Source organism: Maylandia zebra, linkage group LG3, assembly GCF_041146795.1.
Source record: "Maylandia zebra isolate NMK-2024a linkage group LG3, Mzebra_GT3a, whole genome shotgun sequence".
NCBI lineage: Eukaryota > Metazoa > Chordata > Actinopteri > Cichliformes > Cichlidae > Maylandia > Maylandia zebra.
Genome location: NC_135169.1, coordinates 20,645,449 through 20,662,595, shown reverse-complemented (window position 1 = coordinate 20,662,595; position 17,147 = coordinate 20,645,449). Strand labels below are relative to the sequence as shown.

Genomic DNA, 17,147 nt, shown 5'->3' with positions numbered 1-17,147 from the left:
TTATAGCCTAAAAACACGACTGATTATAGAGGGATTGTAGATGGTGAGGCATTTAGTGAAGACCTTACATTTTGTTTCAGTAACAATTAAATTCACCCTGATTATTTTCATCTTGGTTTTACTGCAGCTGTAACATTACAGTATTTGTAAAACGACACTGAGAGAGAGCCTGTTTCTGCGTCTTTGTGCTGCTCTTACAGGAGTTAAATGTTCAGATGATGATTCCAGCTGTTCTTCAACCTGCAGAAATCATCGTAAAGCTACTACATCTGGATTAGAACAAATCAGTGTTTTTAATATCAGTTTAGTCAAGTTTATTGTTCCTGCCCAGAGATCAGGTACAAAAACTCATCTCAGAGATGACAGCATCTCAAACTAGCATCGTCAAAACAGAGCAACAATAAAATAAATACATGCACATCTATGCAAAACAAACAAACAAACGAGGCAGTTACTGAGCTGAAACATAGTTAACAATGTACATGACAACAGCTCGCACACTGCAAGTCTCCAACTTTACCAGTTGTTTTGCTAATGTTTCCAGCACTCGTGATCTTCATGCACTGAGTATTTCTATTTATTTCTGAGTTAATCTATTAACTTGTGAATGACAGGACAACTGCACATTTGTCATGGTCCCCGTGCCTCGCCAGCTGACCCCTTGTTAGGCAACATGTTGTTTTTTTTTGTTTTTTTTTGTTTTCTGCTCTCTCTCTCTCTCCTCTGCTGGGGCGGTGCTTATTACGGGCTCCCGCCCTTGGCCCACGCACCTGCGTTCAATCTCCCCACCTGCTGCTGATCTCCACTAATCTTGAGCCCTTCTTAAGACAGTAGTGCTTTGCTACTCATCGTTGGATCGTTGAGCAATCTGTGTCAGGCACCCTTTAATCTGAAAACTAGAATCCTTGAGTTCTTCTTTGTGTAGATCTTTCCTAGACCTGCCTACCTGAAATCCTGCAAGTGAGTGTGTGGAAGCATGAGAGCCTGCTGAGGAGAGTGGAGTGTGATTTGGAGAGGAGTGGAGCATGTTTGATCCCTTCCTTTTCCCCCACGGTCCCTGGAGCCCCTCTAGAACATTGTGTATATATATAATCACTTGGTGTTGTCACTGTAAATACATTCACTGTCTTTTCTGCAAGGATCCCTCGTCTGCGCCTGAGTCTGTTTAGGAACTCTGACAACACTGGAGTTGGACACATGTAATCTTTAAAAGCTTCTCATAGTGTTTAGGTCTGGAGGTGCAGAGTGCACATGACCATTACTCCTAAATGTTTTCCTCCTAGTGAGGAAACAAAATATTCACATTTTGCACAGTGAAAGCTGACAGTCAGTTAGAAAACTGGTATTTTAAGCATACTGACCGACTCATGACGTCAGCACGTCTTTTTCTTTTGGCTGCTCCATTTAGGGAATCACCACAGCAGATCCTCTGCCACCATCTCATCCAGTCCCTAGCATCCTCCTCTGTCACATCCTTAACGACAAATAAGAATCTTGTATGTGGTCTTACTCTTTTCCTCATTCTAGGTTTGACAGATTTTTCAATGATTGTATGATCATTGATCAGAAATTACAAAGTAAGACCTGAGGTGACCAACATTTTTAAATGTATTCTATATGTATTCTGTTTAATACAAACTGCGACTCCTATATTCACTGTTTTCCGAGGTTTCAGCGTTCAACGTTCAAAGACATGTTACACAAGCTCCTCAATTAATCTGTTTTATCTATATAGCGCCAAATCACAACAACTGTTCACTCAAGGTGCTCTATACTATAAAGACCCTACAGTGATGCAAACATATGACTGATTTCCAGGCATTGCTGTAGTTTCATACAGAAGTCACATTAATTAGCAGGTGCCACTGTGCCACCCTCCTGGAAGGAGCTGAGGAGAGCCCCAGACTCGGGGTCACCCAGCAGCCACGGTGCAGAAGCTACAGGGACTATATTTCAATTCACTCTCCTCTCATTACTATATGCGAATCTGCCTGGGCTGGGAGCCACCACTGCTATTCTGCTCTGAGGCCTTCCCCAAACATTTGTCTTAATTCATGCTTATGCCATCTGCCTTTACGTATGTGAAATGCTTTCAAATCTAAATGAGAATTTGGGCCAGCTAAAGAATTACAATGCAGAAGTTGTCATTACAGGATTGGTGTGCTTGCAATGTTTTACATGTGTTGCACAGTATGGAATCTTGTTGTTTTTAAGGTTGCTGCAGTTACAGTGGTTATTCAACTGCAAAAGGGATCACTTTCTGTTGTTGGTTTTGCTGCCAGAGGTTTCTGTAGTTTCCATTGATTTTGTTAGTTGCAGGTATAGTGTCAATGGTTGCTTGCATCACTCCAGGTGTTTTGTTAGTTTCACAGGTTTGTTACCCTGCAGATTTTTGGGAGATTGTGGGAGTTGCCTTGTGTAGTTGTAGGCAATGCTGTAGACACAGTTTAGCAGTTTTGGCAATTTCAGTGACAATTTTAGACGTTGTTCACATTGGTGTTGTTAGTTACACTGGTTTCAGATATTGCTCTAGTTTAATTGCTAAGTCATTTTTTTTATAAGGGTTGCCGTAAATGCTGCAGTGAGAGAACTGCTGAATTCATTTAAGTCGCCTGTTTAAAGGCACAATTAATCAGAAATTGCCACCTAAAAACTGAGCCGACCAAAATGTTTAAATGTAAGACTCACAACTCTTACCTCATTTCACTGAAACACAGCACCTCCTCTTGGTGATGTCACCTCATTCCCTCACCGACAGCTATCAGCCTACAACACATATGTTGGGTTTAGATTAGTTTCACTTCTACAAAGAGGAACCTACACTGTCATTATTACTGAGAGGAGAAATGGCGCAGAAAGGAGTTCAGCTCGACCGAGAAACCTTCTCTTGTTCCATCTGAGCTACTTTGAGGATGTGACAGCAGCTGTGTCAGAGACCAGAGATTCTGGATTCTTAAAATACTCACATGAAATCACACTGGATCCAAACACAGCAAACACACATCTGTTATTATCTGAGGGGAACAGAAAAGTAACAAGAATGGAACAACAACAGTCTTATTCTGATCATCCAGACAGATTCACTGCATGACTTCAGGTCCTGAGTAGAGAGAGTCTGACTGGACGTTGTTACTGGGAGGTGGAGTGGAGAGGGGGAGGAGTTGGTGTAGCAGTTGCATACAAGAATATCAGCAGAGCAGGGAGCTCTGATGAATGCAAATTTGGATTCAACGACAAATCTTGGTCTTTACGTTACGATTCAAATGGTTTTCAGTTTTGGCACAATGAAGTCCGAACCAACCTCTCAGGTCCTCGGTCCTCCAGAGTAGGAGTGTACCTGGATCACAGAGCAGGTATTCTGTCTTTCTACAGCGTCTCTGAAACCATGACTCTCCTCCACAGAGTCCAGACCACATTCACTCAGCCGCTCTATGCTGGACTTCGGTTCTTTTATTATGACAGTGACACCGCAGAGTTCATTAAACTGAAATAGACAGAAATGATTGAAGGACACTTGGTTAAAACAGGTTTTTCAGTTTCCACTTTCTTTGGTCTCTTTCATTGTTGCTCAGACGTTATTGATGTGCTGTTGCTTAGCCTGTCAGTAACACTTTATAGGTGCGACTTTGACATTGCATTATTTGTTGTCTAGTTAATGATTGGCTTTGTTTTAATGAAGGAAAAGTGTTTCACTCTGCAGAAACAATACAGCCTCATATATCTTTGTAAATGTTGTATGTTGTTCTAATTAAGGTATTTAATGTAAAACATCCCATTTCTAGTTTGTTATATCTTCTACACAAGAGTTATTGTTTATGGGAAACTGTTTTTCATTTATGTGCACTGTCATGTTTCAATTTAGAGAAGTGATCAGTTTGGTTGGGTGTTTTTGTGTTATTCTCTGGTTGGTTCCTTTTTCTTTTGTTTAAGAAAACTAGCCATTGAAATATGCGCAACCCTGTGAAAAGAAGAAGTAATATGCACTCAAACAACTTTGTATGGAATAAAATGACACCTTATATAAAACTTCCTCAGTTAATCACTGTATTGTGTTCCAGTAAAATTTGACTGAGTTAAAAGTTTCATCTCTGAAAAATATTGTTAACTTGATCAGACTGATATAACAGTTCAATAGTTCAGGCCCTGAAGTGCCGGTGATGATCGTCCGGAGTGAGGCCCATTTAGTCCAGCACAACTCTGCAGACGTCTGCGAATCTGCCCCGTGAGGTTGGCGGCAGACTCAGGGCCGCCATCTCAGCCCCCCCGACAGCAGTGGAAGCTGCCGTGGTGCCCAATCTTGCACACTTCTGCCCCAGGACTAAAAATATGTCATATCCTGGATTAATCACATCACATCCTGCATTGGACAATTCCTGACTGAGTCTATCAAAGTCATAGTGGTAAACACGAATAACTTGGATGTGAAATAGATTCACAAAGACATTTGGAAGGAGGTAACCCAGACAGACATGAAACCATACATGAGTCATTTGATTTGTACAGATCTAGAAATGAATCTACCAGAAGTTCATGCAGAGTCTGGCTGGACAATCTTTTGGGCCAATCACTCAATGAATTTCCCATGTTGCCATGCGTGATTCACTTTAACAACTGTGATTCAAGACCAGGCCGTCATCAACAAGACAAGCTGGCAGTCAGTGGATGCCGTGCCTGCCCCTCATTTTTAACCCAATCCAAACATCAGTTGATGAGCATCTAGTCACTTTTAGGGGATGCTGCCCTTTTACACAGTATATGCCAAGAGTGCCATTTAAATGTAGCATAACGATCTGGGCAACATATCATGGCAGGACAAGTTATGCCTGAAACATTCAAGTATGTACTGGGAAACATGAAGACGGTGTTCCTCAAAAAGAACCAAGGGCAGCACATGGTTTTGGAGATAACTGCAACTATCATTGGGCCATTCTGGATTACAATAGGAACAAAGGTGGATTTGACAACCATGCTAAGGTATGCTTATTTTTGTACTCCTTGTCTATCATCAGATTGTTTGAAATGGACTATAAAGTGCTGCGCCAGCTGGCCCGGCCTCCACAGTCACCTGACCTAAACCCAATCCAGATGGTTTGGGATGAGATGGAGCGCAGAGTGAAAGCAAAGGGCCAACAAGTGCTCAGCATCTCTGGGAACACCTTCAAGACTGTTGGAAGAACATTTCAGGTGATTACACATTGAAGCTCATCGAGAGAATGCCAAGAGTGTACAAAGCAGTAATCAAAGCAAAGGGTGGCTATTTTGAAGAATCTAAAATAGGTTTTGAGTAATTTCAGATTTTATTGCTTACTGCATAATTCAATACGTGTTAATTCATAGTTTTGATCATGAAAACAAGAAAAAACATTAAATGAGAAGGTGTGTCCAAACTTTTGACTGGTAATGTACACTCACATCAACGAGACATATGGATTATGAACAACAAATAACAGTTCAATACATGGGTAGCACTTTATAATAATGTCACACTAGTAAGTATTAGTGAGGTATTGGCAGGTGCTTCATTCTTACTATGCCATTTATAAATACAGTTATGTTATGTTTATCCATCTGTTACTGGTACACCATGCACAGCTATCACTGCTATTACATCACTGCTAGTAAAACTGATAATCATAATCATATCCTTTCATTCATTTCCGCTTATCTTTTTTCAAGGTCGAGGGGGCACTGGAGCCTGTTCCAGCTGTCTTAAGACAAGAGGCAGGGTACACCTTGGACATGTCGCCAATCTGTCCCAGGGATAACCCACATACACAGACAACCATTCACACTCACATTCACACCTATCCCCACTAATTGCATGTCTTTGGACTGTGGGAGGAAGCCGTAGTACCCGGGGAGAACCACACAAACACGAGGAGAAGAGAACTCTAAACAGAAAGACCCCGGCCTGATAATGAAATTGATTTTGCTGCAGTTGCTATATGTAGTTTCAGATGCTAGTTTAATTGCAGAAGTTACCATGTTTTGTAGAAGATGCTGCTGTAGTTTGCAGGTTTTGTGGTTAAAACTGTTACTATACTTTGCTGATGATGTTGCTTCTAGTTTCAGTCATTGAATTAGTTGCAGACGTTGCCACTGCTTCAATGTGTTTGTTGGGTTGCAGTAGCTATGCTTACTTACAGTTTTTTTGTGCTTGTTTTACATTTGTTATCCAAGTTGGAATCTTTAGTCACATGTTTTTAAGGTTGCTGCAACTCAAATAAAGTTGCAAAAGTTGCCAAAGTGATCCTTGTTGTTGTGCTATTGTTGCTATTGTTGCTATTGGCATTGTTAGTTGCAGGTGTACTGTCAGTGGTCACTTTCTTCATTGTAGGTGTTGCATTAGTGTCACAGGTTAGTTTAGCTATAGTGTCTGATTAGTTGTGGGAGTTGCCTTGTGTAGCTGTAGGCATTGTTGTAAACATGAGGGTTTTTTTGTAATTTTTGCAATTTCAGTAACAAACTTAGTTGCAGATTGCAGTTGCAGTTTTTCTGATAAGTGTTTGTTACAGTGGTTGTAGATATTTCTGTAGTTTCATTCAGAAGTCATTTATTTATTTAAAGATGTTACTGTAAATGTTGCAGTGATGGGTTTGTTTACCTCATTTAAGTGTCGCTCCTATCAGAGAGCCCATTCTGATTCCATTTAATAACAATTTTACGGGTTTTCCTGAATTTACCACCTAAAAACTGAGCTCACCAACATTTTTTAATATACTGTTTATAAAAAAGGTATTTACTTCAAACTCAAACCTCATCCTGGAATACACCAGATACTGATAACTCCTCCCCTTCTACCTGACAGCACCTCCTCTTTGTCTGTTTCCTCATTCCCTCCCATTCAGTCTATATTTTGAAAATGGGCATAACCAACATCTGTTGACGTGTAAGAGCAGACAGCCTCCATTTCCCACGTAAACACCTATTGATTAGGTCACAGCTCAGAATAGTTTCACTTCTGCAAAAGACAAACCAGCAAGTCATTGTTACTAAGAAAAGAGAATGGATGAAGAAAACATTTCTTGCTCCATCTGTTTGGATCTACTGAAGGATCCGGTGACTACAGCCTGTGGACACAGCTACTGCATGAACTGTATTAAAACCCACTTTGATGAAGAGGACAGGAAGGGAATCCACAGCTGCCCTCAGTGCAGGAAGACTTTCACACCGAGGCCTGTCCTGGAGAAAAACACCATGTTAGCAGCTTTAGTGGAGCAGCTGAAGAAGACTGGACTCCAAGCTGCTCCAGCTGATCACTGCTATGCTGGACCTGAAGATGTGGCCTGTGATGTCTGCACTGGGAGGAAGCTGAAAGCCATCAAGTCCTGTTTATCTTGTCCAGCCTCTTACTGTGAGAAACACCTCCAACCTCACTATGATGCAGCTCCGTTAAAGAAACACAAGCTGGTGGCCCCCTCCAAGAAGCTCCAGGAGAACATTTGCATGGTTTCAGATATACAAGAGAAAGTGACAGACATCTCATCAAGAGTTGCTGAAGAGGATGTTTTACTGTCACCAGCAGAGCCAAAGACCAGAGCTGGATTCTTAAAATATTCACATGAAATCACACTGGATCCAAACACAGCAAACACACATCTGTTATTATCTGAGGGGAACAGAAAAGCAACAACAGTGAAAAAACATCTCTGAAACCATGACTCTCCTCCACAGAGTCCAGACCACATTCACTCAGCCGCTCTATGCTGGACTTCGGTTCTTTTATTATGACAGTGACACTGCAGAGTTCATTGAACTGAAACAGACAGAAATGATTGAAGGACACTTGGTTAAAAACTTTTTTTTTTCTAGTTTCCACTTTTTGTCTACATTGTTGCTGCTTAGAGGTAATTGATGTGCTGTTTCTTAACCTGCCAGATCTGCAAATAAAGTCATTTTACATTTGAATCTTTTGGACAGATGTTAACAGGGTTTTGTTGATGCTGGTGTGGTACATGTAACTCATCACTCGTGTTTTTATATTGTGTGTTGTCAATATTAAAAAGGTTAAATACAGTGTCTGCTTCAAATCAATCCTCTTTCTGGAATACATCAGAGACTGGTAACCCCTCCCCTTTTTCTGCCTGTTACTGGTCTGTCTGTAATACCTCCATATGTCAACCTGTTTCCCCCCCTGGTTGTTTTCCTGTGAGTTATCAACACGTTCTCACTCCCAACTCGTCAAACGTGTGACGCATGGTCAGGCTCCCTCTGCTTCACTTATCGACGCGCAGGGTACCCCCTGGCGTCGGGAATTGACGTGCAGGGTCCTCTCATTGAATACTATAGAGCTCCCTAAACGTTGCTTATTGACGACAAGAGATTGCCGCGGAAGAGCCTGTTGTTCGTATATTTATACATTTCCAAAATCACATTGTAGTGACCTATACAAAACACAATAAATTATATAATGTAAACAACTACCTGAGAAACAGCAGATACAGCAGATACATTAATTATAGGCTGTTACTTTTGTATCGTTTATTGCATATGGAGGGAGTGATGTATGCTGGGTAATGGCACAGCTAGCTACTGGGTGACTTTATTCACCTGCTTCGGCTGTTATCAGTCCATACAATGGGCGTTATTAGCACAAATCAGTCCCATAGATATGGGCCATCAAAAATAAAGTTTGTATTCCCATCTAATAATATTATTTTATTATTACATACCTGTAGCACAATCCGTTCAGTTAGCTTCACACAAAAATAGCTGGTAGAAATGTCCTCCAAAGATTATCTTTGTTCACCTCTGAGGGGGTATTTTGATGCTGATCCTCTTCATCTGTTCACTGCCTGCTGGAAACCTGCTTGCTGCTGCTGCTCTTCTCTCGGCTTCCCAGAGTAAATCTGAAAAGTCACCTGCCTGCCCTCCTGCCTGCCACAACACACCTCTGCTCTAAAAAAGAAAAGGTCAGACATGTTGTTCTTCTCTTTACTCCACCACACACCCAGAGAAACTCCCGTCTCTGTAGCTTTGCTTCAGCCTGTAATACAAGGAGGCAAAATCTCCTTTCACTCACCTCACATCGTACTCACCTTTAACCTCATCTAGAAATAACTCACCTTCTCCCTCTGTTACAGTGAGTCCTGCTCTGTGGAATTTCCTCCACGTCTCACCTCAGCCTTTCTGATCCGTGCGATAAATAAAGTTTTCCTTCAAATCAAACAAACATGTACTGAATCAGCTTTTGGCTCCAACCTCTTTACACCGGCTGCTTGGCCTTGACAGCACAAGGTCCTGGACCACGTTTACATGTCTTCATAAGTTAACAGATGTGAAGCATTTTCACATACGGCCCTTAAAGCTTTTGTTAAAATGCTCCACAACACTTGGTTCAATCTGGCTTTATGCAGAGAAATGTGTGATGTTAAACTGAACCATCAGCTGATGCAAATGTTTATTATTAAACTCCTCGCCTTCATCTGTTGGAAGTTTAACAGGTACACGTCCTTCACTCAGAACATCCTCAAAAGCAGATGCAACAGATGTTCCTGCCTTGGTTTGAAGACACCTGCATGCATACTTAGAAAATCCATCTGTACATGTCAGTAAGTGTCTCACATTATCGTTACTAATGTGTCTGTCATCACTATAACTGCATGTGTACAATGTGGAAATTGATGTTATGTAACGATGATACAAAAACAATATCAGAACATAATTTGATTCAGCAAATCCTATTTATTAACAACTATTAGTGTAAATAAAACATTCTGTCATCTTTTAATAGCAAAACACATTAAAGCAGACGTGTGTCCAAACCTCCTCCACTAACACATCCGTTTCTATGGTGCTGTCATCAGCTCGAGGCACAGCGGCACCCTTACTAACTCCATCAGGCACATTTAAGTCACTACAATCTTTTCATAATCCCCCATCGTTCAAGAGTCGGGTATCTCTGAAGGTTTCCAGAGTACTTTTTCACACACATCCAAGTCATGTAGTTGCAGTACCTCGACCGCAGCATTGTCCAACTCATTCTGAGTCGCTTGTCTGATGGATCCTGTGTTCTGCTGTTTTAACCAGTCCAGCTGGTGCTGGAGGACCGAACACTGGTGATGGACTGCACTGTGCTGAGACAGATTTTGTGTTATAGGCTTCATGTTATGGACGCACAGTGTGAGCACTCAGGTCGCATTAGAGCATCGGGCCGTATAGTGTGAGACCTGCATCGTGACCTACAAACTTCTAACCCCTGTGATTCACTCATACAGACTGATGACAGATTTCAAACATGCTGAATATGAAGAGTAGTATCATTTAAACTCACATGATTATCAGCCATAAGAACACATTCAGATTTATATTGATGTAAGGTATATAAATGTAAGTACAGTTTGAATCAGTGCAATATTATTTTCACACATCAATGGACCACTGAACTTCTCAGCTTCTAAAATGTAAAGCCTCATTTAGAAACTACACAAGTACATATAATGGTCAGGGATCAACATGAACCTGTCTTCTCTATTTGACTTTAACCAACTCTGCAGTGTCTCCATTTAACCAAAGCCAAAGTCCAGCATAGAGCGGCTGAGTGAATGTGGTCTGGACTCTGTGGAGGAGAGTCATGGTTTCAGAGACGCTGTAGAAAGACAGAATACCTGCTCTGTGATCCAGGTACACTCCTACTCTGGAGGACCGAGGACCTGAGAGGTCAGTGTGGACTTTGTTGTGCCAAAATATGTAACTGTTTGTGTAACAATCTAATGACCAAGATTTGTCATTGAATTCAAATAAACATTCATCGCCCCTCCCTGCTCTGCTGATATTCTTGTATGCGACTGCAACACCAACTCCTCCCCCTCTCCACTCCACCTCCCAGTAACAACGTCCAGTCAGACTCTCTCTACTCAGGACCTGAGAATAATCAGTGAATCTGTCTGGATGATCAGAATAAGACTGTTGTTGCTTCATAAATGTTACTTTTCTGTTCTCTTCAGATAATAACAGACGTCTGTGTGCTGTCTTTGGATCCAGTGTGATTTCATGTGAATATTTTAAGAATCCAGCTCTGGTCTTTGGCTCTGCTGGTGACAGTAAAACATCCTCTTCAGTGACTGTCAGTGAGATGTTTGTCCATTCCTCTCTCAGAATGTCCTGTAGTTTATCTCTGGTCTCTGACACAGCTGCTGTCACATCCTCAAAGTAGCTCAGAGGACGAATACTGATGCTGGATGAGTGTGTAGACTCACTGAGTGCTGACAGTGAGGGGTAGTTGTGTAGAAACTGGTTGTGATCCTCTGTGTGTGAGAGCTGCTCCAGCTCGCCGTCTTTCCTCTTCAGCTCAGCGATCTCCTGCTCCAGCTTCTCCTGAAGCTCTTTGACTCGACTCACTTCAGTTTCCTGCTGGGATCTGACCTGCTGCTTCACATCAGAGCTTCTTTTCTGGAGGAGACGGATCAGCTCAGTGAACATCTTCTCACTGTCCTCCACTGCTTTATCAGCAGAGCCATTGATGGCCTCCACCTCCTGTTGAAGCAGCTTCACATCTTTCTCTCGCTCCTGGATTCTCTGCTGGATGTTTAGTCGTCTCACCTCGAGCTCCTTCTGCTTCTCAGTCCTTTCTGCTGCAGCTGGGACTGTTTCATGGCCTTTATGTTCATCCATTGTGCAGAGATAACAGATACTCTGCTGATCAGTACGACAGAAAATCTTCATCACCTCATCATGACGAGAGCAGATGTTCTCCTGGAGCTTCTTGGAGGGGGCCACCAGCTTGTGTTTCTTTAACGGAGCTGCATCATAGTGAGGTTGGAGGTGTTTCTCACAGTAAGAGGCCAGACAGACTAAACAGGACTTGATGGCTTTCAGCTTCCTCCCAGTGCAGACATCACAGGCCACATCTTCAGGTCCAGCATAGCAGTGATCAGCTGGAGCAGCTTGGAGTCCAGTCTTCTTCAGCTGCTCCACTAAAGCTGCAAACATGACGTTTTTCTCCAGGACAGGCCTCGGTGTGAAAGTCTTCCTGCACTGAGGGCAGCTGTGGATTCCCTTCCTGTCCTCTTCATCCCAGAAACTTTTAATACAGTTCCTGCAGTAGCTGTGTCCACAGGCTGTAGTCACCGGATCCTTCAGTAGATCCAAACAGATGGAACAAGAGAAGGTTTCTCGGTCCAGCTGAACTCCTTTCTGTGCCATTTCTCCTCTCAGTGTCAGTGACTGTGTGAGTTTCACTTCCTTATAACTGGAACTAGTCTGAGCTCTGATCTCAACAACATGTTTCTGCAGTGAATGGAGCCTGTCAGCTCTTACACGTCACCACATGTTGGTTACACCCATCTTCAAACTGCAGATCTGAGGGGGAGGGAACGAGGAAACACGTGGACAGAGAGGAGGTGCTGTGTTTAAGAGCAGGAAGAAGAGGGAGGGTTATCAGGCTGTGCTTCACTCCAGGAAGAGGAGCAGTTAGAGAGTGAAACTGTGTGTTTAACCCTTTTTATTTACTGCTTCTTCTATATAAATAATTTTTAAAAATCCAGCTTTAATGAACACTGGACAGAAACGTCTCAGGTAACAATAACTGTCAGAACAGCAGAGGCTGCTGACCTAATCAAAGCATATGTGGAGAGCAGGGTTAGGTTAGCAAACATATGCTGGTTGCTTTTATTTATTTATTGCTTTTATAGGCAGTAATCGATGTTGCTGTAACAGGATGAGAACTAGATAAATGCCACTGCATTGCTTTGAACAGTCAGCAGAGTCTGCACATATAATTACAGATATTCCTGCAAAAAGTTAATTAGTCAAAAGAATCTTGCATTTTAGTTTTGGATTTATAACAGCTGCTGCAACAGAAATAACCATGTTCTTTACATTAAAATAGCAACAAACCTTTCTGGAACAACTTTCAAGGTTCATGGCGAAGACAAAGATCTAATGACATGAAGACTCCAGTGAAACTTAAAGTATTAGGAACCAGTTTTAATGCGTGACCAACACATTTCCCCTTGTGGCCTTCACCAGGGTCATTGCAAAATACCCTTGTGATTGTGAAAAGACTACTGGTCAAGTCAAAAAGGAGTGTATGGTAAAATGACCAATGACCATGTGACAAGATCAAGCAAGCATTTTTCTGATGTGTTCACCGCTCAATGGTTTGTTGTCATATTGAACAAAATATTAGGTTCTCTTTGTATATTACACTCAGGCATCAGGAAAGAGTGGTAACTAGTTTATAGTTTTTAGCTAATGACATGTCAATCACAAGACATTGCTCAGAAAACGTGCAGATTCTCAGCTAGATCCACCTTCCACTCTTTACTTACAGTTTCACAACAGCAAACAAACACACAAATAAGTTGAAGTAATTGTTTCCTGTATGACTTCACTGGTCTCGCATCAGTAAGGACTTTTGCTCCTTGTTGCTTGAGTTCATTGAGGTGGTGAGCATACATTTATCCCCAGACATGTCCATGTACACAAACATTAAACAACTTCTTTCTGACCTTTTTCACACTTTTGCACCACTTCAGAGGAATCCCCTTAACCTCAAATCACTGTTTTCTTAAGGTATGACTTACCTTCACAGCTGTGTGGATTACGCATCATGTCACAGAAGGTCCACAAGCATAGATGCACGTGTGTGTTCATGTCTGTAAGCTATTATTGTTTCATCTCACTGAAAGCACAAATGCCATCCTCTCTCTCTCTATTTTTATATGAGGATGGGGTGGACAAAATAACCGGAACACCTCACAACAGTGATGGCGCTGAGTTGCAAAGCTGCCTGAGCTGCATTAGAGACTGCGCTGGTGTTATTCACCTATAACGTGCTACAGTTCGTGCTTCCCTGTGTGTGTCGCTTACAAGAAGGTCAACAAACACACCGCAGTGCTGCAGGCAGAACATACATAATCAATCAGCCCTCAGTGCAAGCTACAAAAATAAAATATGGGATACACACACACACACACACACACACACACACACACACACACACACACACACACACACACACACACACAGCAGCCTGCTCTGATATCTATAGCTTCCTATTAAAAGAGAATGTGTGTGTGTGTGTGTGTGTGTGTGTGTGTGTGTGTGTGTGTGTGTGTGTGTGTGTGTGTGTGTGTATGAGGGATTAAAACACCTAATAAAGTCAGGGAAAAGCTCTCAGACTCGCAGACAGTAAAACTCAACATCAAAACATCCGGCTGGGACTCATTAAACGGTGAGGGTTTGTAGGAGATGCAGCGCGCGCGCACACACACACACACACACACACACACACACACACACACAGAGAGAGAGAGAGAGAGAGAGAGAGTCATGTTTTCATATCCTTCCCTAGATGTTTATCCTAACACTAGCCCAGTGCTTCCCAAAAACGGTGCCGTGGCACACAGGTGTGCCGTAGAAGATTATCTGGTTTCACCTGATTAGTACTCCAAGTGACCGCAGTGAGTAACAGGCAGAACAATTACATTCTCTTCCACTAGAGGGCGGTACAACCACCTGTTCTAATTAAGTTGGTTGTCAAACAGAAGAAGATATTACATAATAGTCATGCTGTCAGAACACAGCACATAATAGCAATAGATAAATATTTGAAGAGAAAAAGCAGTCAGTCTGGGTCCTGGAGAAAATTCCAGCCCACATGAAGGCCGTCATGAGTGATGGTCAGAAGAAAGCAAAAAGGTATACTGGGACAAACTGAGCCTATTTTACTAAGATAAATGATCAAAATGCTTTTTGAGACATTTTTGTTTGGTGGTGCGCTGTTTGATTTTTCTAATGTGAAATATGTGCCGTGGCTCCAAAAGGTTGGGAAACACTGGTCTAACCTATTTTCTGTGCCCATAAGGGCTGTTGGTCCCCACAAGTATGGTAAACTTCCAATTCTTGGTCCCCACACAGGTATGTAAACATGGTACACACACACACACTTTTTCCTAGGGGTACATGTGTGTGCATTTAGCCGTATTACTATTTTAGTGGGGACGTTTCTATGTTGTCACCCTTTGGGGACAGAAAAACAGGCCCCTGTAATATAAATCATTAAATCATAGGATGGAGCCTGAGTTTAACTCTGTCTTTTAGTAGATCTCCAACTTTAATTTGTCATGTAAATATCACAGAATTCAGTCTTAAGGAGATTAATTAGTTACTTTAATTATCTGGATACAAATTATAGCACTATGTTGGGCTGGTGTTCTGACTCCAGAGTGGATAAGCAGAAGATGGATAGATGACTTCTTCAGTCTCAGCTGAAGCCTCCACGGCTTTTCATTTGCTTTCTTTTATTTACCTTTTCCTTACTTTGCATCCTATTCTGTTTTATAACCTCTTTGTCCTTATTTACTTTATTTTTCTTCTTTCCTCTTTTGTTTCTTTTTATCCTTCACATTAATGTACTTTTGTTTCTTCATCTTATTCCACTTTCCTTTGTCTTCGGTGTTTCCATCATTCCTGCTTCCACCTTCATTTACTTAGCTTGTCTTCATGTGTTTTTCTCTTTGCTTTATTTCCTTCCTCACTTGTCCTTCCCTATATTTCATTTGTTTCTCCTCTTTGAATTGTTTTTCTTTCCTTCATCTTTCTTTTGTATCCTAATCAATGTTTTCCTTCCTTCCATTTCTGCCTCTTCTGTTTCCTCTTCCCCTCTGCCACTTTCCTCCCTTCGTCTTTTCTTCTTTCCCATCTTTGGTCTTTCTGGTTCATTTTTTTCACTCTTCAGCTGTTTTTGCTCTCTTTGTTTGGGATTTTGCAGTCGTCTGCCTGTTGTTGTGTCGGCTGGCGGTACGTTATCAGGCTACTACAAACACACATCAAACTCTACACACACTTTCACGCTGCACCTTTCATTTCCAGCAGGTTGTAAAAATAGAAAGCCCATAAAATCTGACTCTTTCATGTCGGAGCATCAGGCAGGAAGAAAACCATCCACATGTGCAGAGCACTGATGAGCAGCAGCACGGACCTGCTGCACAGCTTAGATTTAATTCATTAGTTTTATCAATGAAGCTCAGAGAAAAGGAAAAAAACACCTACATGCTTCAGTTTTCCTCGTACGGGGTGTTGCAGCCAGTTCTGGTTGCATAATATTATCTGCTCTCCTACAAACTCCCACATACTGAAGCAGAAAGCTCGGTGCGAGGCTCAGACAGGAGATGTGTGGGAAGACAGAGATTCAAAGTCAGAGTTCGTCTCATCCTGGTTGAGAATAAATAAGCTTCCTTTAAACGGATTCTGAGTGTAGTAGAGTCTACTCCAAGACGCTGCTAAAATAAACTCGACTCATTAAAGTCTGGGTTTCCGCTGCTTTAATGAAGCGCAGTTTCTACATTCCTCCACGGAGATCAGATTCAGTCTCGTACCAATGAAGTTGGTCCAAAAAACCTCAAGCTGACGTTAGAGCTCGCTACATTACCAAGTTCAACGTGGCTTTACGTTCACTTCCATCTGTCAGTCTCTTCTCCTTCCTTTCTCATATTTTTCCTTTTACTCTCTTCTTTCATCTTTTCCTTCCTTTCTTCCTCCTCTCCCATCTTTTCCTTCCTCCTTTTCCCCTCCTCTTCCATTTTTCCTTCCTTTTCCCTCTCCCATCTTTTCCCTTCCTACCGTCCTCCATCCCTCCTCCCCCATCTTTTCCTTCCTCATTTCCTTCTCTCCCTCCTCTCCTTGTCCCCCTTCTAGCCAGTTTCTTTTCCTCTTGTTGAATATGAGCATTTGCAGTAAACAAACATTAAAATGACCAAGGAAGGAAGGAAGAGAACGATGTGTGCTTGTCAGCATTCAGCTCACCTGTAAATTTCAAGTGACGACTTCATTGAGGTCGTATGAGCCATTCTTTTACTTTGGTAAACCAGAGTTTACCTCAAAGCAGCTCTGTGTACACGGCATTTGGCCGTCTTTGTGAGGACATTCATCAACATCAGTGGGTTTCCCTGTGTATTTAGGAAGTACTACTAAGTGCTTAACTAAAACTCTGACCACAGCCTCATTTAAAGTGGGTTTTTTTTATTGTTTTTTTAAAAAGATAATTTGGTTTCAGTGGCAGACACCTTCAGCTCACTCATGTTTGGACATTTGGTGCTCTCCTCTTTATGATCAGCTGCAGGTGAAACGTTTAGAGGACATCTGTAAATTGCAGACACATAACCTGCAGTGTTAATACAACACAGGTGTGCATCAAGAGTGAA

The 17,147-nt window shown here is 41.9% G+C and overlaps 1 protein-coding gene across 1 annotated transcript; it reads right to left on the bottom strand.

Annotated features, from left to right (window-relative positions):
* Positions 1-9,664: 9,664 nt before the first annotated feature.
* LOC106675277 (tripartite motif-containing protein 16-like) lies at positions 9,665-12,203 on the bottom strand. The gene has a single exon (XM_076880881.1). It carries the CDS (start codon positions 12,142-12,144, stop codon positions 10,471-10,473), a length of 1,674 nt encoding a protein of 557 aa, XP_076736996.1. The 5' UTR covers positions 12,145-12,203; the 3' UTR covers positions 9,665-10,470.
* Positions 12,204-17,147: the final 4,944 nt, after the last annotated feature.